Source organism: Aulonocara stuartgranti (genome assembly GCF_965226115.1).
Source record: "Aulonocara stuartgranti genome assembly, chromosome: 10".
NCBI lineage: Eukaryota > Metazoa > Chordata > Actinopteri > Cichliformes > Cichlidae > Aulonocara > Aulonocara stuartgranti.
The window spans coordinates 19,925,199-19,949,791 of NC_138946.1; the positions used below are offsets into that span (position 1 = coordinate 19,925,199).

At 40.7% G+C, this 24,593-nt stretch overlaps 1 protein-coding gene across 10 annotated transcripts in view; it reads right to left on the reverse strand.

The window, feature by feature from the left end:
- Window positions 1-24,593, reverse strand: part of LOC309716083 (neurexin-2-like) — a 130,503-nt gene that overhangs the window by 62,474 nt on the left and 43,436 nt on the right. For 7 of the 10 annotated variants that reach the window (XM_082549681.1, XM_082549679.1, XM_082549675.1 and 4 more), the window contains 9 exons: window positions 18,888-19,317; window positions 17,821-18,204; window positions 16,722-16,925; window positions 13,262-13,288; window positions 8,107-8,226; window positions 7,638-8,019; window positions 6,394-6,584; window positions 5,993-6,166; window positions 2,770-2,889 (listed from right to left, as the gene is read on the reverse strand). In XM_082549681.1, the coding sequence (XP_082405807.1) occupies window positions 2,770-2,889; window positions 5,993-6,166; window positions 6,394-6,584; window positions 7,638-8,019; window positions 8,107-8,226; window positions 13,262-13,288; window positions 16,722-16,925; window positions 17,821-18,204; window positions 18,888-19,317 (2,032 nt within the window). The remainder of the gene's footprint in view (window positions 1-2,769; window positions 2,890-5,992; window positions 6,167-6,393; window positions 6,585-7,637; window positions 8,020-8,106; window positions 8,227-13,261; window positions 13,289-16,721; window positions 16,926-17,820; window positions 18,205-18,887; window positions 19,318-24,593) is intronic. The other 3 variants (XM_082549671.1, XM_082549680.1, XM_082549676.1) reach the window with 1 other exon arrangement.

Here is a 24,593-nt window from a genome sequence, read left to right on the forward strand (position 1 = left end):
TAGCTGACCTTCTGCGCTGGTGCACAGATGCAGCAGACAAAGGTGGGAGGATTAGATCTGGCTTTAATGATGGCGAGATAAACAAAGCAGCAGATTGTGGTTTGGATGAGACAGGCTTTACCATTTAATACTGATGATTACAAAAGACGGTCCTGCCTACGTGTTTGTTTGTGTATTCACATTATAGTCACATTTCCATTAGTTTTAATGACTTCAATGATGGATCAATGTGAGGTATGAGGCTTGTTATTTCCTCCGAGTTGGACTGATGTATTGGTTTGACCTTTGATATTGGCCAGCGATGCCATTTACCACCCGCATGATTGAGAGCCCTCCCTGAACACTGCTAGATGAAAACCCAAAACGCTGCAATGAAATTCTTTTCCCCCCCCTTTTGTTGCTGAAAATGTTGTTATTGCCGCTATCTAAAAAGTGTCTCTTTCACGCCTTTTACAATTACAGGAATACATTTCAGATAAGTGAACACAGAAAATTTGTGGGATAGAGAAATGAAAGATCTGAAACATTTTCTGTTGGCAGCTTCTGTCCTGAAAATCAAAACACACTGACAGAACCACACTGATGCATCCGACAGCTAGATCACGGAGTGCTTGCCTCTGTTGCAGGCTAACAAATATTGCTGTAAATGCACTCATGTCTGCAACACTCAGAAAAAGATGGTGTGAAGATTTAGCCGTAGGCAGCCATTTGAAATTCCAGCTCAGATGATGTGATGTGCATGAGACAAACTGCAATTACAGAAAAATATTGAAATTCCACTGGAGATGGTCTCTATCTGATGCTGGGAGGGGTTTTATCATGCGTCCTTTGAACATTTTGTCGATTGCCATAATGTCTCATGACTGGAATCCTTTCCAAGGTTAATAAAGATCAACAATTTGTTTTTGCTGTTGTTGTTTATGTAAGCGGACATGCTGTTTGCTTTGACAAGCCACGGCCGACTAGAAGTATTATCTGTGTGGAAAGGGAATCAACACAAATATCTGCAGTTCTAATGGATGAAAGAAAGAGGAGGAAGAAAAAGAAGAAAAAACAAACTCTTTAGAATCATTTATGTGACATGGAAAATGCAAGAATTTTTTTAACTTGCCGTATCAAATTAAGTTGTTTGATTAAGGGCTAATAATGCTGTGAACTACCAAGTAAATACAGGAGCAGTATTGCTGATACCAATACTAACACTACTCCTTTTAACTTATAATGGCAGTATATGTAAATGCGCCTGTCTATAAAACACTTACATTTGCTACAGGCTATAAATAAAACATAGTGCATGGTAAAGGTATAGTTTTTTTATTTAAAAAATATTTATTTAACACAATCCAGTGGCCTGCATAACGAACTTAGAGGATAGAAACAAAGTATCGATCCAATCACACTAGTATCGATCCGATACCAATACCACCTTTGGTATTGATGCAATCAATATTTTCATTAGGTCCAATTCAAGCCTTTATTGAACAACAAATTCCTGCCTGTTCAAATGAAGTTACTGCAGAAACACTAAAAAGCACCAGCATATCAATCTGTAATACTAAGACATGCTGTAGCAGGTATTCAAACAGACTATATTCATATTTAAAATGACAATATCGTTTGAACTTTCACAAATCGGCGCAGTTATCCCGCTCCGTGACGTAGCACATTTAGATGTAAAACATAAAGCCTACAGTGGACAAACTACTGATTTTCAGATCTGTAGGCAATGACAGGAAGCACATTTGGCTGTGTATTTGTTAAAACTAGAAACTGTGGGAACAAGTGAAAGAAGAAGGCTGCTTGATGATATTAAGGTAAAGCCGTATAATCACCTACTCGAAAAAACACCTTATTTAGTGAGCTAAGCGCTCCACTTATGCTACACTCAGTGTAAACAGCCAACAGAAATTCGTTTATAATGATAATTGATGAGATGTGTTTTCCTACAATGTGAAGCTTCCCCTTACAAATTTGGCTTTCTTACACTCAGTGTTATTGCAAATTATCCTCTCACACTCGCCCTACAGCTTTCATAGCACATTGTCCTTTTCTTGCTTTAAACAACACACACCAGCACATTTGGATAATGATTACCGCAAAGACGTTTCTTTGTTACTCTAAATGCCTCTCCAGCAAATGAAGCCTAACTCACCCTGACCGATGAGCTCGAGGGGTATCGGGGGGGCTCCTGGTAAAAGTCGGGTCTTTTATATTTGATGTCGAGGGCCCTTTATAGTGAAAGCAGCAATCAGATGAGAAGTTTGAAATGCGGTGCTATAACTTTGTTATGCACAATTACAGCACAATCGGCCCATTGAGTTAGAAATGTAATATATTACCATGCTTTCAAATGTAGGCACAATATATGCAAATTTTCATATTCACATGGTTTTTGACTAATAGGAATAATAGAGTCTTATTGTTATTCGCTTAAAATAGCTACAATATACAATGGAGGTTTGATTATTACATCATTATTGGAGTGATGACATGAATCCTTAGTTTCCGCTACTACCTTACAGAGCAGCTGGTTTCATTTTATTAAGGGCAATCCCACAATTAACAGCCTCATTAATGAATTTTGCACATCTTTTCTTTCTTCCTGTAATCTTTTTAAAGCTCTAAAATCCAGTGACTCCATGAAAAAATGCCGTTGGCTATTCTTTTGAAAACAAATCATTTTCTTTGGCCAATTATTTGACTCTACGATCTGATCAGTAACATCTCAATCAGACTTTTCCCTGTGAGGTATAATACAGCTGCACTTACGGTCACTGCAGAAAGGCCCCCCGTAGGTGGTCATGGTGCAGTCACATGAGAAGCCCTCCCACAGCTGCAGGCACACTCCCTGGTGGTGGCAGGAGTCCTCTGTGCAGGTGGTGCTGGGACCTGCAGGGTATTTACAGCAGATTTACCAGCTGTTTTTCTGCCCCCACTTATTTTATTCACACATCTTCAATTCTAGCCTACCGGAATAAATAACATACAGCAAAAGTAACAAGCTGTGGTAAGCCAGTTTGATTTGGGGCACTTCTGCACAGCAGCAGCCATAGCTCTACAAAAAAGCCATACTGTCAGTAAAACGTTGCCCGTTTTTCTTCTCATCCTTGTCCTTGTTGCCATCTGCTCATGACTGGGTATCTTTTTTGCTTGTATACAACAGCACGCTGACTGTGATGTCTTTCCGATTGCTCTTTTACACATGTAGGTCAGCGTAGGACCGTTACCACTTAACACTGAGCACCAAGGCAGCCTGTGTGAATGTAACTGTAAACTTTTGACTAAAGTCAAGGAAATTTTAGATAAAACATCCATATTTTTTTATCTGATCCAGTGTGCTTAATTTTAGTTAACTTAAGCACACAATCTAGTTAACAACACAAAGAATTAAAGGTTATGTTGCGTATCAACTTTATCTGTGTGTTTGCACCGCCGAGACCGCCTTAATTCTTCTGCACCACCAAACCACATTTTTAACACCAAAGTCAGTCCAATATAATTACTCTTACTCATAAAAATCATGTTCATAACACACAATAGCTATCAGCTGCCGATCTGTTAAAGTTTTCAAATGTATCTGACTCTGTAAGTCCAACAAGCTTCACCCTAGTTGCTGTACAAAAGCTGTACGATATGGATTACTGTGTTGCAGATACAGAAGACTAATTTTCCCTTGAGGACACCCTCTAGATCCAGGATGGGCAATTAATTTTCCCACAGGGCAATCCACATGGGAAACTAGGACTGTTGTGGATGGCTGCACCACTAAGACAAACTGAATTCTGCTCTGTATTGAGTTTCTCTCTTTATTAGCTTATTGGTGCGCTCACAACAATCCGACTTTCTTATGTGGCCATTCGGGAAAACGAATTGCCCACATCTGCGTAGATAACGGCATCAAGCACGTGCACGTGCTTGGTAGTTGTCTGAGTCCTGTCCATCCAAATGAATTGTTAGTAAAACCTGAGCAGATGTATAAGAGTTCACTTAAAACTGAAGTTTTAACACACAATGGTAACACTGAAAATGTACTTAAATGGTTCAAACCCTGGATATGGATATTAAGAGTATAACAATTCACCAACTGTAGAGGGAAGGTATAACAAAACAAGGAAACCATCTTTTGACCGCAGGCCTAATGGCTTAATCACGATTGCAAGCATTTTCACAGTTGGCTTTTTATGTGAACAATCTGCAGAGAGTACAGCTTTTACCAGCGTTTTAGTTTTCGAATCGTTACAAGCCAATAGTACACGCACTCCATGTGGACTGACAACAGAAAATGTTTCTGAATCTTTATGTCAAAGGCTGAGAGAACCTTAATGCTAAAGATCAGAGCAGTTGAAGATCACTAGGAGCTGAACTAGATTCAACAATTCATTGAAAAACACATGCATGTTTAACTTAGGCCTGTCGTACTTGAGGCCAGACAGAATGTACTTTACCTGTTCAAACCCATCCGATGCTTCACAAAATAAACAATGTTGTGGATAACTATCAGCTTCATCCTCTTCACTTTACTCAGTGTTTCTTAAATAGAGCTATTGCAGCATGAATAACATTGCTGTCATGGACCAGTGGATGCTATAGACTGTGTGGAGGAGGACCCAAAGGCCGATGTGTGAAAGTGAACCGTACTGAACTGAAAGCAACCGGTTTTTTGGCTGTTTGCAAAATCAAAAAGGGGAAAACAGAAAACTATAAGCTACTAGAAAACACACAGGGGCTAAGAGACACTTCGGCAAAGGGAACAGATGCTCTGACGAAGACGTTATTATATAGCTACGCACAGAAGGGCAATCAGGGAAATGGAAACAGCTGGGGAAAACAAGACACAGCTGAACTAAACCACAGAGGATGAGACAAGGGATGAAAAACTAAAAGCAACTGACTGGACTGACACAAGAGGATGAAACACTAAGGGAAAACGAAACTCTAAAGAAAATCAGTGACTAGGGAAAAGCCAAAAACATTGTAAAATAAACAAAAAAGAAACCAATATCAAATAGAAAATAAAACTTGAAAAGTCTAAGATCTCACAAACACTGTTCAAGTGACCCAGGACCGTGACAAGTGATTTTTCAGGATCAGAATTGATTGATACTTTCACCCACGAACAAAAACGAGATGAAAATTTCCAGGGGAGGTGAGATCCAATCGAGATCCAATGCTCCCCTTTAAGACAATGTGTGATGTGGGAGAAGTTGGGAAACGATCCAGGTAAATAATATCCATTTGTGGATATTATAAGTGTGGAACAACTCTCACAACAGCAAACTTTAACTGAAACTTAATCGACTTTAGATTTAGTCCACAATAATACAAACAAAAATTCAAAAATTAAGACTAAAACTGAATGAAAATGTTCCGCTAAAATTAACACAGCAGCAAAGTCAATAACAAAAAAATTGAGAAAACTCAAAGATGTATTGAATCAAGTTCACATGACACTTTTGAGTTTTCTGGTCCCCCCCCCCCCCCAATCAGAGGAAGATTAATAATAATAACTAATTCACAACTGGGCCACAATCATTTTACACCAACTGAAGCTCCTCACCGGTAACTAATAAATGGTGCAAAACTGACAGAGAAAAATGTCTGACCTTCTCCAAGCGTCACCACCAGTTCAAGTACATATACAGCATACATCTATTCTGTCACATCCAGGTCGGCCTTTGTTAAGTAATGGCTACCTTATTTGAGATTTTTTGTGACTATTTAGCCTTGGCAGAACTGTCCACTCTGCTGAGTGTTTTCTTGTTAGAGGTCCATAAAAGCAGCTGAATGTCTTTACTGCTGCATGACAGTATTGCACGTTAGATTAGGTTGAAAGGAAATAATAATACACAGAACAACAAAGATGTTTCAGGCCCTAACAAATGAGGTGTGATTAATTTTCAGCTACCTGCTCCCCTCTTTTCAGGAGTACCACCTGTGAAGTACAATGAAATCAGAACACCGAATGATTCACAGGTGTTTCACATGTCCTCACCTCCACAGCCGTGCTCCACCTCCCCCACTTTGTGTAGGGCATCTGCTAGGAGGTCAGGGAGTCTTCCATTCAAGTCCACAGATGCCAGGCAGCCCTTGTATCCTTCCCGGGATGCTATTAGCCTGGGCAAGCTGCTGTACATGCTCTTCCCAACACCTCCAATGTACAGCTCCCCTTTAAGATAGAGGAATTGATCAGGAGGAAATTTGGCCAGAAAAAACATTTTCCGTATCCAAGTGCTTGCTAGTGCATGCACTGAACCACTCCGAAAAACAGCACGTTTTACACATGTACACACTTTAAATTTTGCAATATAGTGTTTTCTTCAGAGCAAATGTCAACAAAATTGACTATTAAGCATTCGTTTCTGCCACAAGTACCAACTATATCTTTAGTAATACCTTTCAAATCCAGGTTGCGGGCTCCATTGGAGTGCTGGGTGACAGTGCGGGAATCAATCTTGAGGATGTGCACATTGTTGCTGTCACGGGAAATCATCACATTGTGCCACTGGTTGTCATTTAGTGGCTTGTCAGAGTTTCCCTTCATTAGTGACGGCCCATTTCCCAAGTCAAAAACATAATGGATGTACCTGCACGACAACACAAATGTTTACAAACGCCATTTCCTATCTATAATTATTTCTTCACATGCCACATGCCACCAGCAACTCAGCAATACCACCTTTACGTAGCAAGCGGATAAGTAAAAACCGCCCGTGTGCGTGACTTTTATACGATTAAAGCGTGGTTCAAATTACTCCAGTGTCATGCGTGGCGATGCAGCTGTGCACACTTCTGTCTGCCAATCTGTTTTGTGGTTCTATTTCTGTCGGGCCTCAAACTACTCGAACATATTCAAGTATTTTGTTTATGTTCAAACAAATAACAGTGAATTTATGTAAACACAGAAGGTAATGCTTTAGGCACACCAATATGTTGACATTAAATTTTATCATTTAAAGGACACACTGTCAAAAACGACATCTTGCTTAAATCAAAGTAAAGCAACATCCATGAATAAGCTGCTACACTTCACACATAACACCGAGCAGCCGGAAAACTATGACAGAAGTGTTGGAAACCATTTTTTTTGTCTGTGTTGTCTGCCTGAGCCTCTGCTGCAGGCTCCAGAGCTGAACAAGGCTTCCCGCTGACTAATTGCTTACTGGGAAGAAAGTCTGTGCAAGGTCTGACAGTGGGAAGATACAATTGTTGCTTTGCTTGCTCTGTTTTAACGACCTTTCTCTGCGATTCTCTCTGCAACAAAAATTATTTACGATGAATAAAACATTTGAAACGTATTTGAGATGGTGTCAAAGTGCCAAAATGTGCTTGAGTACGGGAACGAGTGTGACTTTTTTGAACTTGCGCTGCCTCTCTGTGCTCGACTCCCTTTAACAGAATTATTTATAATGAACAAATGATTTTAAAGCCATTTGGTATCTCTCTGCAGTGCTGCGGGGTGATGGATTCAAGATATGAATTATGATTAGGTAATTTCGAGGCCAGGAAATAAGAAAAGCTCCCGTTCGTGCTTTATTTTTCCAAGACAAATACTGTTTGGTTGGAATACAGTGAATGAAAAAATAAACCCCTTTTTCAGATTTCTTCATCACACATGTATATTAGACGCTAGTACTTACCCTTTGACTAGCTCCACCACAATGAAGTCACTTCCATCTCCTGAGTTGTAAAGGATCAGCCCGTCGGGGCTAGTGGTCTTGAACTGAAAGAAGAGGTGCATGGAGGCGTAGGCCTGTAGAGTGGAAAAAGCCAAGTAGCTGGCCTGCGTTAGGAAAGTTACAGGATTGGCAACAATGTGCCTCATGCCAAACCGAGCATTCAGCTCGCAGTAGGAGATGTCTCCATTCTTGCACTGGTCCAAATAGAGCATCCCATTGAAGGAGAGGGCTTGCAAATGTCCGATGAAGTTGGAAGGCACCACAGAGATGAAACGGCGCTCGCTCATGATCCCCGTCTCGATGTTGTTGAACTCCAGGCGGGTGTGGGCGCCGGTCATGTGGCCTAAGTAACAAAGCATTCTTTTTCAACTGAAAAACATTTCAGTATCTGTGCCTTTTTTCTACTATAGCCACTTTCTCCCTACTATACCTTCCACAGTCACGTTGTCTACAGAGAGCTGCAAGTTCTTCCCACGCCGTACCACTTTCACTGTGTGCCACTCGTTGTCATTCAGCTTCTCGCCTACAAGGAGTATCTCTGGTCCCTTGCCTAAGAGGAAGAAAGCGTCAAGTGACAATCATACCACATGAGCTCAGTGTACAAGCCTTCGACACAAAGCACTCAATATTTGAAGCACTCTCAGGGTTCATGCATTCATTTACTTATCACTCACACACAAAGCCACAAACCAGCAAGCAATAATTTGCATTTATTCAATACGCAATAATATGGGAAATGAGACAAAGAAACAGCTACAAAAGAGCCCATTCAAATCCGAATGTTTAAAATGTACTGCATGACACAGCTGCGCGTTCTCTGTGTAGGGTCATTTGGGTGATGTCTGTTGGTGGAAACATGTTGAGGCCATGCAGTATCTGGAGCCCTGTCTCAAACACGGAGCTTTAAGTTCCTGAATTTCTGCACTATCCTGAGCCTTTTTCAGTGGTTTCAAAATAGGTCACAGTGCAGAAGCTTGCCACTGCAGCACCGTCATCCCAAATCAGTGCCTATGCAACAGGCCGACACGGCAGTTCAAAGGAGTTCTGACATCGCTTGGGAAACTAATTGGCCATGCCTAAGCTGACTGCGCCTTTAGGGGTTTGTCTGTCTAATTGAGCTCAGGGTGCAGGAGAATTACAGGGGACGTACAGAGGACAATAAATGGAAAACATCAACTGGTTTCCGAACACTTCACTGTTTCATCCTCAGGGAAATAAAATGGTGACTGGAGACTTTGTCCAGAGCTGCATATCAAGTGTCTTCACAGCACACTGCATCATTTCACCGTCACCCTGCTGAATATTGACTACGCACACCAGAAAGATCAATCTCATCAAATCCCGCTCGCTGTATATTTGATGGCTTCGCTTAGATAATGAAAAACACACAACTTGCTGGATTCACGTCCAACACAAAAAACCCGAGAAATGTTTATCTTGTAAGTGACTATCATGATAGCAGAGGTACAGACGAGATTTGCTGTAATGAAAGAGGCAACAGCGGAATGCAAGACAGTACGGACTATTCGGCTTATCTGTGTTTCTGCATGGGGACCTCACCTGCTATCTAATGTCAGCATATGAAGCCAAACACAATAATATCAAAATAGAACAACAAAGTCAAATTTCTTGCAAGCACAAAACAAGAATTTCTCAATATTTTACACATAAAATTCAGTTTATATCATTATTACAATTGGATAGATCAAGACCCAAAGTGGTGATACTACAAGTGCAATACTGAACATGCTTTCAATCATATCATCATTTTAAAATTACACTCAGGCCACTCTTCTTGTTGTTGCAGTTGCCCTACATCTGTTGCTGTTGTGCACATTTGCACAACATCGTGTTAGTTCCGAGAAATCGCTTAGGGGTGAACTAAAGTCTGGGCATCCTTCACAAACAGTGTTAAATGCAATTAAAGGGGCTATGCACACGTTCATTAAGTATGTAAAACAGTACAGGTACAACCAGTAATGACTATTTTTCTAGCAAGAACAATTTCTCTTTGTCTGTTGTTTCCACTGGGATGTATTTCGACAACACAACTACCCAGTTACAATACAATACAATACAACTTTATTCCAGAGGTTTTAATCAGCTGAGGGTGACACAATAAATAACAGCATGCAAGCCCATGCTGTAGCGAGTTATCGATCAAAAAGGGAGGCCTGCCCTGGAGCTTACCCTGCTCTGTCACCTTTTATGACTGTAATGGGGAGGACTGCTTACTGAACTGAGCGTTATGTTCAACACGAGATCTCAAGACCTGTCGCTAACAATCGAGGCCATCTGAAAAATGTAAAGAGGGCAGAGAGCAAAGGCCTCGCCCCCCGTCCCTCTCCCAACTTATTTTTAAGCAACTGGAGGAGTCCCCCCCCTGCTGGCCATTTTAAAGAATGCAGCTTTAAAAGTGACCTATTGTGCTAATTTACAACTCAGCGTAAAGTACTTTTGCACACCTCACAGTTCAAAATTAATCCTGGTTCTTCTGATACTGGGTGTTGGTACAGCATCTTAGTTCATACTGTCTGAAACAACTTTAAGATGATCCTACTTTTAACCCATCTTTTATAAAGCATCCACAGAATAAGGGCAATGGCATCAGTGGTCCTGGCCCCTTATTTAAATCCAATAGTGTGGTTGCTATAGCAGTGAGGTGGGATGTTAGCTCATATAGCTTGATTATGGATACAGTTTAAAAATGAACGATGAATGAATGATCCATGGGTGTGGAGTCAGAAAGAAGCTTACCGGTTCACTGCAGCGAATAGTTTAAATAGTTGCAGCAGGGTAAGTAATGTATATAACAATAAATAATGAATGTTGTCTCTCAATACTTTTAAATAAAGAAGCAGCATTTTAAATGTATATTTTATGATAGAAAGAGTTATCTGTAACACTGCAGAGTGGATCAAAATGGTGGAATAGAAAAGTGTATTCACCACAGACATCTGATTGTAAACCCTTTGAAATCGGTCTGCCTTTCAAAAGCTTGAAAGAAAGGTCCATATTGTCCATTCTGATCCCCAGCTGTATTTGAGTGATGCTTTCAATAATAACTTCAAAGGCTCGGTGGAGTTATACAGGTCAGACTCATGAGTGAGCTGAGACTATGGCTGCAGGATTTGCGTCTTAATAAAAAGCAAATTTGTCGAACAAATGCCTCATTTCAAAAGTGTGCGCACCACGCTTTCCCAGACTCCATATAATTAATCAAGAACACTGCAGCAACATTTGTTCTTACAGCGATTACCCTCCCACTGTGTATCCAGTTGTGTACAGTTTCCAAGCAGCTGTTGCAGATGGGCTTTCCTCCCAGATTCCTTTGGAAGTAAGCTACATTTGAAAGACACCTTGCCTGAGAAATTCCGATTTCTCAGGCAATTCCGATTTGCCTGAGAAATAATTTGCCTGCAGTCAAGTTAGAAGGTAGTCCATCAAAGCGGGGAAAACAAATGTATTTAAAAAAGTACATAACCCAAACTGTACGGTAGCGCTGTTTTTGGTGATTAGTGTCTTAATAATTTAAGCAGGTAGTTCTGCAGTTTAAAACTCTGTGTACATCTTGTAATATTGAATAACCATTAGGAAGCCATTCATTGCCACATGTGCCCAGTTAAGCTATTTTAGAGGCAACTGATGCAGGATACAAGCAGTTTAATGAATACAGAAGACACAAATAAAGTGGACAATGCACAATGTTATAATGCCATCTGCTGGTAGAGAAGGAGAATTTCCAGGGCAGATATCTGATGAAGATAATAGATAGGCAGGCAATGCTCAATGCATTTTTCTCTGCTAAGCTTTCTTTGCATAAGGTTTCATCTGTATATTTTCCACTGAGTGCAACAAATCATTTAAAGTGGATTATAAACCGCTTTTATGCAGGTGAGATAGCACACAGGCACCTAGTTTCCATTCAACCATCCACACACATAAAACCAGACACACAAACACACATTAATGCACACATTTTACTCACCTCGCACAGAGAAAAACAATATAATTGATTCAATATAACGAGCAGTTCAATAATTTCATACATGTGCAGTAAATCTGTGTACAACTGTATTGTAAAAGCTGTTAAAACCTGCACCTAACTGACTGCGGGTTATCGATTCTTTACTTACCTGGGATTCACTGTCAAATATATTTGAGAGTACACAAAGAGTTGTCTTTATCAGAGTATCTACCTCTCGTGATTTTAAATGCATAATAATTGGCAATAGGGCGGCTTTTCTGCGAATCGTTTTCTAACACGAACACCGAGAGGTTTTTATTCTGAAGTATCAAAGAATTATTCATACATGAGGGGTGGGAACAAGCTTTCAGTCCGCACTCAATTATAGTGATAACTTTTATAAGCATTCATAAGCCTCCTCTGTATACGATGATCTAAATCAGAGAGCCGCTCACCTCTCCACCGGCAATAGCGTTTATCTGTTTCTCACACCGCTGTAGTCTGAACCCAAACTTAAATTGCCTGTCTATCGGGCGAGAGCAACAATCTGCATCATAAATTCCAGCATCACTGCGGTGCGACCTGAACTCCCACTCCACTTCACAAGAGCAGAAAAAACCAGCAAATCTATTCCGTTAATCCAGGGGAAAATCTTACTTTCAGTATTCATTTTCCTTTGGGTCAGCTGAATTATTAAAAGACCCTGTAGCTTCATGAAAATGTTTTTTTTCTTCTTTTTGGATAGATTCTCATCTTTATTGCCATTTTTTAGCTTATGTTTTCAGTTCATTTTCAACATTTATTTCATTTATTGCCCTGTACTTTATGGCAAACAGTCAACGATGTGCAATCAAAACGTTTATTGATGAAAAGAGCAATCTGTTAATCTGTTAATGAGGCATTGGTAATCAGAGTAAAAGGAGAAGGGGTATTGAAAAGATATTTAAACATGGAACATGTTTCGTGACAGTTACTCTAATAAAAAGGTGTCCAGAGCTGCGAATTGTCTGCACCAATCTGTATCTATTTTTACACATTTTAGCCAAAACAAGTCATTGATTTTCTGAAGCTCTGCTATTGATCTGATTTCATTCTAACCTTTAAGTTTATCTCAGCTCTGTCACTGCAGTCTGATTACTCCTAATAAAGCAGTTGTTTTTTTTCCCTAAAATGAAATTGAGACACTGATTTTCCCACTAAAGACAATTACGGGTTATATTTTAACTGCACCCAATTATCAGCTATGTGAGCAAATTAGTCAGAGGCAGATGAATGGCAGACTCATTGGCAGCCCAACAGCAGACTATTGTATGTCAAAAATAGCTACATATGATTACAGCATCATTACACTGAAAATGTGTCTAATTTGAATTGGTAGATTTCATGACAACAGGATCCCAATTATATTCAACTGTACAGCTGCGTGCCACAGTGAAGTCTCACTCATGTTCTTATCTTTATACTGATGCTTGTGAGGAAGATAACAGCAATAGTAAACAAAGACAATTGTGTGGCAGAATAAATGAATTATATTCTCTTTCATGTGGGAGCAGAGGCACAGAGCATGTTCCTAAATCATGGTACAGTAAATAAAATCATAATCATAGGAGACACTTACTGAGATTACAGCCTATCCTGATACAATCTGGTGAGAGAGAGAGTGAGATGGTGAGATTAAAAGAAAAAAAAAAGAGAGAACAGCACAAGAGGAGATCATTTCACATCCTTCAAGGTACATTCTGCAGACAATTCAGTGCTTTTCAGAGCCCACCATCCGGGGACAGCCTGAAGAGTCTAAACCGCCACCTTCCTCTCTGAGGAAGAAAAAAGGAACGGTGAGTGAAAGGGAAAAAAAAATTCCCAGCATGTGTCTGGCACCGCTGGAAATACAAGACACCCGGTCAAAGTTGGGATCAATGAGAGTTTTATGGACAATAAAAGTAGAGGTGCAGTGAAGTTATTTTTAGCATCCATACCGGCTCTGCTACGACTGCTTAGGTTAAGAATCGGCAGGATTTATCTGTTTCAGATAACACGACTGATCGCTCCACCTACATCTGCTTTGGGGTAATTCGGCAAACTCACACTGCTGTGAGGAAAATTGTCAGATAACAAAATTGGAAAATGAAACTCGTATTAGATTTGAGTGTCTCACGAGGAGATAATTATGCTGATTTTAACATGAGAAACATGAAAACCTTTCTCTGAGAATAGACACAGAGAACAGGTGGCTACTGAACAATAAACAGTCACAGACGTCACTGAGGCTGAATTTGCAGTCAGCGACAAGTAACCTGTACACCACTGAGATATATGATCAGGAAATAGTTGTTGAAGCTAGGTTAAGAGGAGAAGTGATGATCAAGCTTCATGCCAAGAAAGAGTACTTCAGAGGCGATCTTTGCTTTGAGAGTGTTGATGAAGAAGCATAGAGAAGGTCAGAAGGAATTGCACTGCATCTTTCAGGATAGAGCATATGATATGATACGGTAGAAAGTATATGTTAGGGTGCCAAGAGTGGAGGTGTGGTACTGCAAGGGGAAAACAGGAGCGGGAGAGAAATTTCAGAGGGTGGTGCAGGACATGTATGAGGACAGTGGTGAGGTGTGCAACTGATGTGACAGATGGGTTTTTAAGGTGGGGGTAGGATTATATCAGGGATCACCTCTGAGGCCCTTGTTGATTGTAATGGTAACTTGGTAACTTCGATGTTCACAGATAACACCGTGATCTGTAGTGAGAGTAGGGTGCAGTTGGAAAAGAGCCTGGGGAGGTGGAGGTATGCTCTGGAGAGAAGAGTAATGAAAGTCAGTAGAACAAATAAACGAAGAAAGAATAAATGTGAGTGAGTGAGAGAGGGGTAATAGTGAAGAAGCAAGGAGTAAAGATATCAAGGTGTATGAGTGTCTGAGGCCAACTATTCATAGAAACACTAAACAAGTCAGGTCAAGAAAAGAGAGTGGATGGAGACCAGTATCAGGCGTGATTTGTGACAGAATATAGCAGCATGAGTGAAAGGGAAGGTTTGCAAGACGATAGTGAGACCTGCTATGGTGTGTGGTTTGGAGACGGTGGCACTGACAATAAAAGACAGGAGGTCGAGCTGGAGGTGGCTGAGCTGAAGATGCTATTTTCATCGGGAGTGACCAGGATGGACAGTATTAGAAATGAGTATATGAGGGAGACAGTTCAAGTCGAGAAGCAAAAGTTAGAGAGGCTAGGTTGAGATGGTTTGGACGTGTGCAGAGGAGGGACAGTGGATTGGACAAAAGTTGTTAAATATGGAGCTGGCAGGAGGGAGGAAAAAGAGGAAGACAACAAAGGTTGTGTGACAGAGGATGGGGTGAGACGGAGGCAGTGGGGACCCCTAAAGGGAGCAGCTTAAAGAAGAAGAGCCTGTGCAATCTAATATATGAGAGGTTAATGAACTAGTAGTCCGTAGATGTAATACATTATAAGTATATTCTTCATGACTGTGCTTTTTTATGCACAAATTATTGTCGTTTATTAAATCTGGTAGGCTAATGCACCTCTACTGAAAAAGCCCAACTCTCGATCCATCTTCAGCTCAAATTGCTGTTTGTCCTGCAGGCTTGACGGTAATATATTTTCCGAGTTACACACAGAGGAAAAGTGGCGATTTGCACAACCTGCAGCCTCAATGATAGTTACACCGTGAAAAAAGTGACAACAGCACAAATGTAATGCTTTGCCAACATTTTCTCATATCTACAACAGTGACTATCTTCTCAATCCAGCTGAAATGTTCACATTTTTGGCCTCAAAATGGGCTCACCCACACATCATTTGCATGTTCTGAATAATGAAACCAATTTAACCAACTGTGGTTCAATATGTCGGTGTAAGTTATGTGGCTGCAGAGTGCTCTCAGGCTGTCAACCATCACAGAGCAGTGGATACAGACAGCCAGAGACCAGAGTGACTTTCTGCTGCGGATGTGTGTCTGCATGTGTGCGTGCGCGTGAGTGCGTGTGTCTGTACGGCCATCGCTGGTACTCTCTGTTCAGTGAAGCGGCTCTAAACTGGAAAGGCCAGTAAATGTGAGGGGAAGGAACTACAATGGACACATCTACAATGTGAGCAGTTTAAGCGGTAATATTTCAGCGTAATGACGGATCAGGTCTCTGACTGCCTTCTCCTTGAACTGCAGACAAGCCATTGAAGGGCTGAAAGAGCCGAGACGGTCAGGTGGGACCTGACCAAGGGATGAACTGAAAGAGTGAGTGAGTGAAAGAGAGCGAGAGAGAGAGGCAGAGAAAGAGAGAGAGAGAAAGATAAGGTAGAATATACATACACATATACAGTAGCCTAAAAAGTCACTAATCCCTTGTTTTTCCACAGCTTTTTGTATTTTGTTCTGCATTTTATGTGCATTGTCTTTAGAGCACAAAAATATACATTTTCTCCCTTTCTTTCCTTTCTGCCTCTGCAGTATAAGGTATTAGATAAAGACATAACCTTGAAACATATTTTAACGTCTACTTCAAAGCAAAGTTTAGACATAACTGTGACGTCTCGTTATATTGACGCTTTAGCTCGTATTGGGTGTAAACACAATGGCACTTGCATATCATACTATTTTTCTCTCTATATAGTCTTGTCTGTATCTGAAGACAAACAAATATTTAGCAGGTTATAATATGCATCTTTTTTGACGTTATTTGGAATGTTTCTTTAAAATTTCCTGGTTTAAAGCAGAGCTGGCAAAAAAGAACGCTGACAAGGATATCCCCTAATGACATCACATTATGCTACTTTTTAATTTAAACTGATAATTCGTTATTTAATTAATTCATTTTCACTTAGACCCAGCTGCTCTTTCTAAAATTGACAGAACCACTGCAGGCCTCTGAAAAAAATTATAGGAGCATGCAAAACAACCAGGGGTGTGTGCTTTACTCTTCTTTTTTTTTAGGCCACTGTATATACTGTGTATGCAGATGGGGATGAGAGAGCCTCAGACAGAACAAATACACAGAGGTATCTGTCTAAGTAACGCGGCCTAAAAGTTCAAGAGGGATTACAGTATGTGCTCATATTCGCCGCAGCAGCATTACCCAGGTTCACAGTGAGTTTCACTCTGCCTCCATCCAGCTCCAAGCGCAAGGTGTCTGCAGACTGCTGGGAGGTGGTGGCCATCAGCAGTCCATAGGCCCTCTGGGACATAAAGCGCAGAGACACGTCCTCGGCCTCTGTGTGCAGCGTCCTCGGCAGTACCACTTTTAGATACATGCTGCCATCATAGCTCACCATGGTGGCCTCTGCAGATTTAGGAATTGGATTTGACCAAAAACGGGAGAGAAAAAAAGTGTTAGCAGACATCCAGAGGGAATCGCAGCGTGAAATTAAAAACACGAAGAGGCATTTATGGAGCGAAACCTAAATTTGGTCTGAGATTATTTTGGGTGCGACATGATATCCTTTTAGATTGCAGTTTTCATCTGCCGCACCAGATGGCAGAAAAAGCCTGGAGCAAACAGAGAGAGTGGCGAGATTGCAGGCGCAATCAAATTTCTGAAGGATTTATTCCCAACACAGCGCAATAGAAGGGGGATTTTCATTCCTCATACTATTAGCTGCCAATGGAGCTGCGTAATTTGGCCTCTCTGTGAGGAAGTTATCTGCACGGTGAATGCAGAGTGATTCAGGCCGAATCACTCTGCTGAAGAACCACTGCATTTCTGATGAAATACTCATAGCACTGGTAACCTTGTGATACTGACAATCCACTAATGAATCGCTCTACTGTAGGTAAATACCGCAATTTGCTGTTGAATGACTCACATTAAAAACAGCATCATTTTCCATAATACTGTCACTGTCACCAGGTTGGTTTGTATATTTGGAGAGTTATTCTGGATTGAGAGCATGCCTCTCATTTGAATAGAGATGGCATTAGGCAGTATGATCATAATGCAACTGCAAATGAAATTCTTATTGTTTAGGAAGCTTGAGCACTAAGTCCTTTTGATAATGAAATTTGTCTATAGCTACATTGTTTCTATATTTACAGAGACTTTTAAGCCACTACACACCTAACTTAATAAATAAAATACTAGCCAAGTGTGCTAAAAGCTTTGCAGCACCTTTAAAAAGAAAAAAAAAAACACACATTTATCTTCCCCATCTACTGCCATCCTTCTTAGATACTCTTACCCTTCTCGCAGCTGGGGCCTAGGTACCCAGTACTGTTGCAGTCACAAATATGGCGATTCCAGCCCTCTCTGCAGTGTCCACCATTGGCACATGTGTCTCTGGTACACCTGACGTGAGTCTCCCTGGTGCAGAAGCTGCTGACACCTGTGGCGCTTTGAATTTCTGCCAGCCTCCGGAGGTTACGGCTCTGTCCATCAATGAATAGGTCCCTCACACAGCCCACGTAGCCGAGGCCGAGGGACGCCGTCCATACCTCAGGGGGCAGCATGAGGTTTTGACGATCCTCTGGCAAACCTCCAAGATACATGTCCCCATCCAGATCAAGGATCTCACTGCCTTCATTAGCAGAAAAAGGGATGCTCTGGCTGTTCACTGAAATAAAACCTGTGGGCCAGGCATTAAGTGTGAGTCAACTTGCACTTACACAGTTTTTTTTGTTGTTGCAGAAAAGGAAGACAGGTGTGTGCGTGGGTTGTGCTGAATGAAAGGCAAGAACAAACTGCGAGATTGAGGAAGTGGGCACCAGGCTGCTTGTCTTAAAAAAAAAAGTGAATATAATAAAAATGCACTATGTGTCCTTGGGAGATTATTTTGCTTTTGGGCAAAAGCAAAAACTAAAACTTGATCTGTAAAAGTGACGACCTGTGAATTTGGGACCCTTGAGAAGAAATGGATTTTATTTATAGAAATGTGAGGCCAAAATAGAAGAAGTGCAATCTCGTCTTCCACATACGTACCGCACTAATAAGTCAGGCAATTCCTAATTTGAGTTGGGCGACTGTGTAATTGGCCACTTGTTAAATAGGTTAACACAAATTTAAAAATGTCACATGTAGATTATAGCAACTAAAAATATAATTGTAATTAAAAGCTAATATGCATGCATGTTTCACCGCAGTGAATAAAAAACAGGAGCGTGCCAGAGTGACTGTATCCACGCTGACATATGGCGATTTCACAGCTTGGAACCTTTTATAGTCTGCTCCACAGCTAAAACTAGAGAAACACTGCAGCAGAAGCAGACAGAAGGCGTACCCCGCTTTCACAAAAACACAACACTGACTTACCATTGCGCCCTTTTCTCTGGAAGTCCACATGGCACCACTCGCCATCATTGAGCCTCTTGCTACTGGCTTTCATCTTGATGCTGCCAGAGCCCATATCCATGACGAGGAAGAGAAATCCGTCGAGCAGCTCGATGGCAAAGAAGTCGGCCCGGGGCTTCCTATCAGGCTGCGTGCCCTGCAGGCTGCCATGGCTGAACAGCATAAGGCCGCTGGGCTCTGTGGTGCGGAAGTCGAAAGATATGGACCCCGTTTTCTTTGTGTTCCACCTGGGCAATGTCAAGTAGGCAGACGGCGTGTCGAAGGTGACCGGCTCCAGGGCTTCCACATCCTCGCAGCTGAATATCAGGTCACCATGGATACTGATCTTGGGGTCTCGCTGTTCAGCCAGCCGTGACAGCTCGAGTCTAAACTCATTATTCTTGTAGACCACCTAATAAATGAGAGAGATGTCGTGGTGAGATGACAGCTGGAAAAGCGGAATGAATTTAGTGCAAAGGTTGAATATTAGTCATCAATAAACACGACAATCAATAGGACACAGCAGCCGACAACACGGTGAATCATTCCTGAACCCGGAGCTGAGACAGAAAGCACTTTAGTGATTTTACATTTGAGTGCATTTATTCTGCAGGATTTCAGGTAGATCATAAAAATATTTTAATTACCAACAAATTATGAGGAGATTATCACGAGACAACAAGAAGGCAGCAGGTGTTAAACCGCTTGTGAAATTGCAAAAAAAAAAGAAGGAAAAAAAAGAAAATGCATTTAGATTTAGATGCAAATGCTTATATTTTAGACATTTAACTGGCTCATTTAGGAATGCACAATGTGTCTGACATAATCATCTTAAATTCAGAGCGGAGGAACAGGAGGAGGAACACTGCACCCACACGATGGCAAACAATTTGGTGTATTTATACCGAGGTAAACTGAAAGAGATCAAGTCAAGGCAGAGATGGTGAGTGGGAGAGAGGCGGCCTTGACCCTTTACAAGCTCAGCGCGAAATTTATTATTTAAAATGGGTAAATTTAGTAAACATGCACTCGTGATCTGCAGAACAGTCGTTAAAAAAAAAATCCGATTTTGCACTCCGGCATGAATAAATGTACATGAGAAACTCATTTGCCTTTGAGGAATATTTTGCTGGTGATTTAATATTTTAGTGAAATTCAAAAACAACCTTTTGTACATATATTTACTTGCATATACTGTACAAGGCTCCAGATAGACAATGCCTATTTTCAACATAAAGCATACTGGGAGAGAATGCCTGCGCAGGCTTCTTTGTCTTGTTGTTGTATTTTCTGCTTTCATTCTGGCTTCATCAATATGCACAGTAGGAAACCGCGGTCCTTGTCTCATTTTGTATCAGTTGTAAGTCACCCCGAGCCCACTGTTATCTGCCACATCACTCTGCAACCAGTCACTGCCTGAGGTGACACACCACACAGCACAGAGGACTAACAGCAGAGCTGAGAGGCAATTTGAGCCAATATCACACTTCACACTGCCTCAGTGTGACTAATTAAGCAGTGAAATCAGATGGCGAAACTGACCATCGAGAAATGAGTGTAACAAGCAATTTTAAAATGGGAAGACAGTCAATCAAGGCAGTCACTTACACAAAGAGGGAACAGCGTGTTTTCAGTAAACAACCAACAACACCAGCGAAAACGCACAGATGGCTACAAAAAGACACTGTGACCTCTGCAGGGCTATTATATAACCCAAAGGACAAAGCAAGAAGTGGAATCCTATTTCACCAATTCAGATGCTTGTTGTTTGTGACATGGATTACAGAGTATCCCAAAACACAAGAAATAAAGCCCTTTAGTGCCAACCGGCAAAGTCCCTGTGTCATTTATGTTCAAAAAGTACAGCATAACAAACTGTGAGAATGAGGACCTTCTCTTCTCCCAACAGCCGTGTGAAGACGTTCTCCATAACCAAATTGGGTGCAATCTGTGAAGCATTAAAGTACACGTAGCTAATGGTTAGGCATGTGATATCTGGAAGGTACACGCACGGCAGCATAATAAAACGACATAGCGGCAACTTTGAAAAACAAATTCATCTCTGCCTGCTGGTTGTGACATTCATCTGAATGTTTCTCCTGCACTGATGAACCTGATGGCCTCTCCTCAGCAGCTCTCATATCTACTATCCTGAAACATGTAGGGAGATTAGTCATTGCCTACGCTGTCTACATTCAGTAAAATAAGACAGAAAAAAACGAGTATTTTCCTCACTGTTCACTTTTTTCCCCCCACGCGGACCAAGAGGAATACAATATGTGCCAGATGTATTTGTGAATACCTTCTAATCACCACAGAGCTTTGATTTTTTACTTCATCACCAAACTCAAGCGCTCGCTTATGGACTGACACATCTCAGATTTCTTGGCAGGCCGATCCAGTTATGACCAGCTCTGCCTGTGTCACCGCTCACACTCATTATCGGGGTTTGTCAACCCTTCTTCATGACTCTTTATTGCGTCACACTCTTCCCGCATGCCTACAGTGTGACTGTGTGACTACACACAGAAGTAGTAGGTCTAAACACCATCACCAGTCACACCGCCCACAGAGCGGAGGTTGCAGCATTGGCAGCGGTGCTGGGACAATAACCTGTCCATAAATAACATCTCCTTTTCGTTTTAGTAGATGCAAACTGCATAGTAATGATGTAGATGGTGCACTTAAAATCAGTCAGTGGAAATACTTTTAGTGGGTTTAAATATTTATGTTATGAGGTTTATTAAAAAATGATTATATGTTTGTTATTGTTTGCTTACAAATGGCTTTATTAATAAATCTGTCTGTTTTAGTGTTGAATTTATAGGAATATATATATATATATATACATATATATATATATATATATATATATATATATATATATATATATATATATATATATATATATATATATATATATATATATATGTATGCAAACTGTGTTGACGTTATGACTAAAAATGAATAACAGCCTTGATTTAAAAATAAAAACTGCTGGCAGCTCTCTGAGACTGTACTTAGGCAGTAATTGTGTTTAAATGTCGAGCTAGAATATTCAGAAAAATTTGTATGAATGCCCCTCGGAAAATTAAACCCAGCGCTGGTGCGGTGGAGGTGAGGGGGTCGGGCGGGGGCCAAGACAGGAGAGTGGAAGATGCTCAGATTTCCATTTCAAGTGACTGGGATGGACATTTATTGCTATTATTAAGAGCATTAGGAATGCATTAAGGAAATTTTAGTGGGATCTGTTGTTTCTTATTATTGTTCATTGTGAGAAGACAAAATAAACAATAATATATCTAACTGACATACTATTCTAATTTGAATCTAGGGTGCCGTCTGTGTATATGAGAAACGTGACGCATTTAACCCAAATAGAGCACTAACATCGCATTCGCAGGAGGATTACTAAATGAACGTAATAACAGGAAAATCAAATGAATTGTGATTTAAAATACATTTTGTTCAAAAACATTAGATGTTAATAATCTCTGTATGTGCGACCCACATGCGGCCCACCTGTCAAGGAGGAGATAGAGACAAGGAATGCATACATGCTACAAGGTCATTATAGTAAAATGAATAATTCTGGGAATAAAGTCCAAATTTCTGGAAAAACCTGAAGTACTATTTTGACTTTAATCTCAAAATTAAGAATAATTAAATCAAAATAGAGCCTTCTAGTGTGTTTATTTTTCTTAAAGTCTCTAATATTCCATTGGTATAATATGGCTTAGACTGAGCTCAGGTTTGGACATATGCAGAGGAGGGATGGTGGATATACTGGATGTGGAATACAAAGGATGTGGAATATGGAGCTGCCAAGCAGGAGGGAAAGAGGAAGACTCAGGGAATATTCCTGGATGTAGTGAAGGAGGTTGTTGTGACAGAGGAGGATGTTAGGGATAAGGTGAGATGGAGGCAGATGATCCGCAGTAGCGACCCTTAAAGGGAGACTTTGAACATTAAGGAATGTTTATGACCAAGTTACTGATGTCATACACAAAAACCTGGTGAAAGCAAAATATCTGGGCTAACAAACTTGCCCATTTATACACCGTATATTCATTTCGATATAAAATGTTTATTTATTTTTTTGACCATGGTATTACATAGAATTACCTAAATTACTTAAAATGTATTGTTGCATGTTGTTTCAACAGGCAGTAGCACACATTGATTGTAACATCCATGTTGTTTCCACAAGACTTGAACGCACTGAGGTCAGAAGAACAAACTCTGACTCAGGAAATAGGACTAATCCAGGGAACATGTAAATGCAAGGTTTAGCACAGGGTTGCCTTGATCAAAACACTCATTCATACATAAATACCTTAATAAATTAGTACTTCATACAAAAACCCAAAGCATACAGGAATTATTTTGCAGGTATTTGGTAAAAACAGACAAAGAAGTGGACAATTTAAATTCTGACCGGCAACGAAAAGTCCACAGATTACTAAAGTCATCTAAATTTATCTTGTGAGTGGGTGGGCTCGATTAACTGTAGCTAAATTCACAACAATCCAGCTAGGCAGTCGATACTACTCGCTTAAAAACCACAAACCTCATAACGGCAACATCAGGATAAGAATGATCCTTTTTGGGGGAACCACAGATCACTGTCCAGTTCCTGTTGTGACATTTAAACTAGACCAGTGCACAGTAATCACAGCATATTACAACTGTAAAAATCACAGATATCGCTAACTTCTTTCTGTATGCAACATCTGATTGAACTTTAAAACTTGAACTCCCATATTTTGCCTCACAAAATCCAATTAATCAAAATATTATCTGAAGATTTCATTTCTCCACTACACCAGCTGGCTGCTTTGTCATTAGCAGTTGACAATTTAAGCAGTTTTTTCAACCGGATCCCAAAAAGAAAATGTGAAACCGAAGTACGAAGAAATCTTCGTGTTAGTTTAAGCAGGCCAGCACTGATGAACAAGAGCATACCCGACAATAATCAGTCCTTAATCTACTTGTACCAAGACAGTAAGACAGTCCTTCTGACTGCCAAGCACTCACACTTAATGAAGCCGCTGCTCGTTATGCTCCGACCTGGCGCTGCTGTTATTAGCTTAGTCACGTTATTTCCACTCTATTTGCCTTGTGCATTATGTGTAACCTATATCTAAGTGATGTGTCTGCTCTGTCCTTGGTGCATTGTTCTCCCTGCTGAATCCAGAGAAGCTGGATTTAATGGGGATCAGGACAGGCGGCTAGAAAGAGTTTATAAGCAATTACGGAATAAATGGTCTTATATTGTGTGACGTCAGTGTCTCTGACAGAAGTAAACTCAGCTGTATGAGCTGGGGTATTAACCCCGAAGAAAATCGGCCTCCCTCACGTCTGTGTGACTTTTAAATATCAGACTGCTGCCTGTTTAATCACGTCTCCTCCTAACTCTCTTTGCGTAAGGGGAAAGCATTTCTCTTATTTTAAGGCTCACAGCACATCAGTTGCTTTTTTTATGAGACGGCTCAGTTCATTAAAAATTTCTGAGACCTGGCTGAAATTGGGCATTAACCCATAATTTGCTGCTTTACCTAAACATCTAGTACCAAGTACATGATCTTTACTTGCTTGCTGAAGATAATCAATGTGACAGGTGCAGGTCAGACTTAAAGCACTTAAAAAATGCAGAAGAGGGGATGAAAACCAGCTCCAAACTGTGTT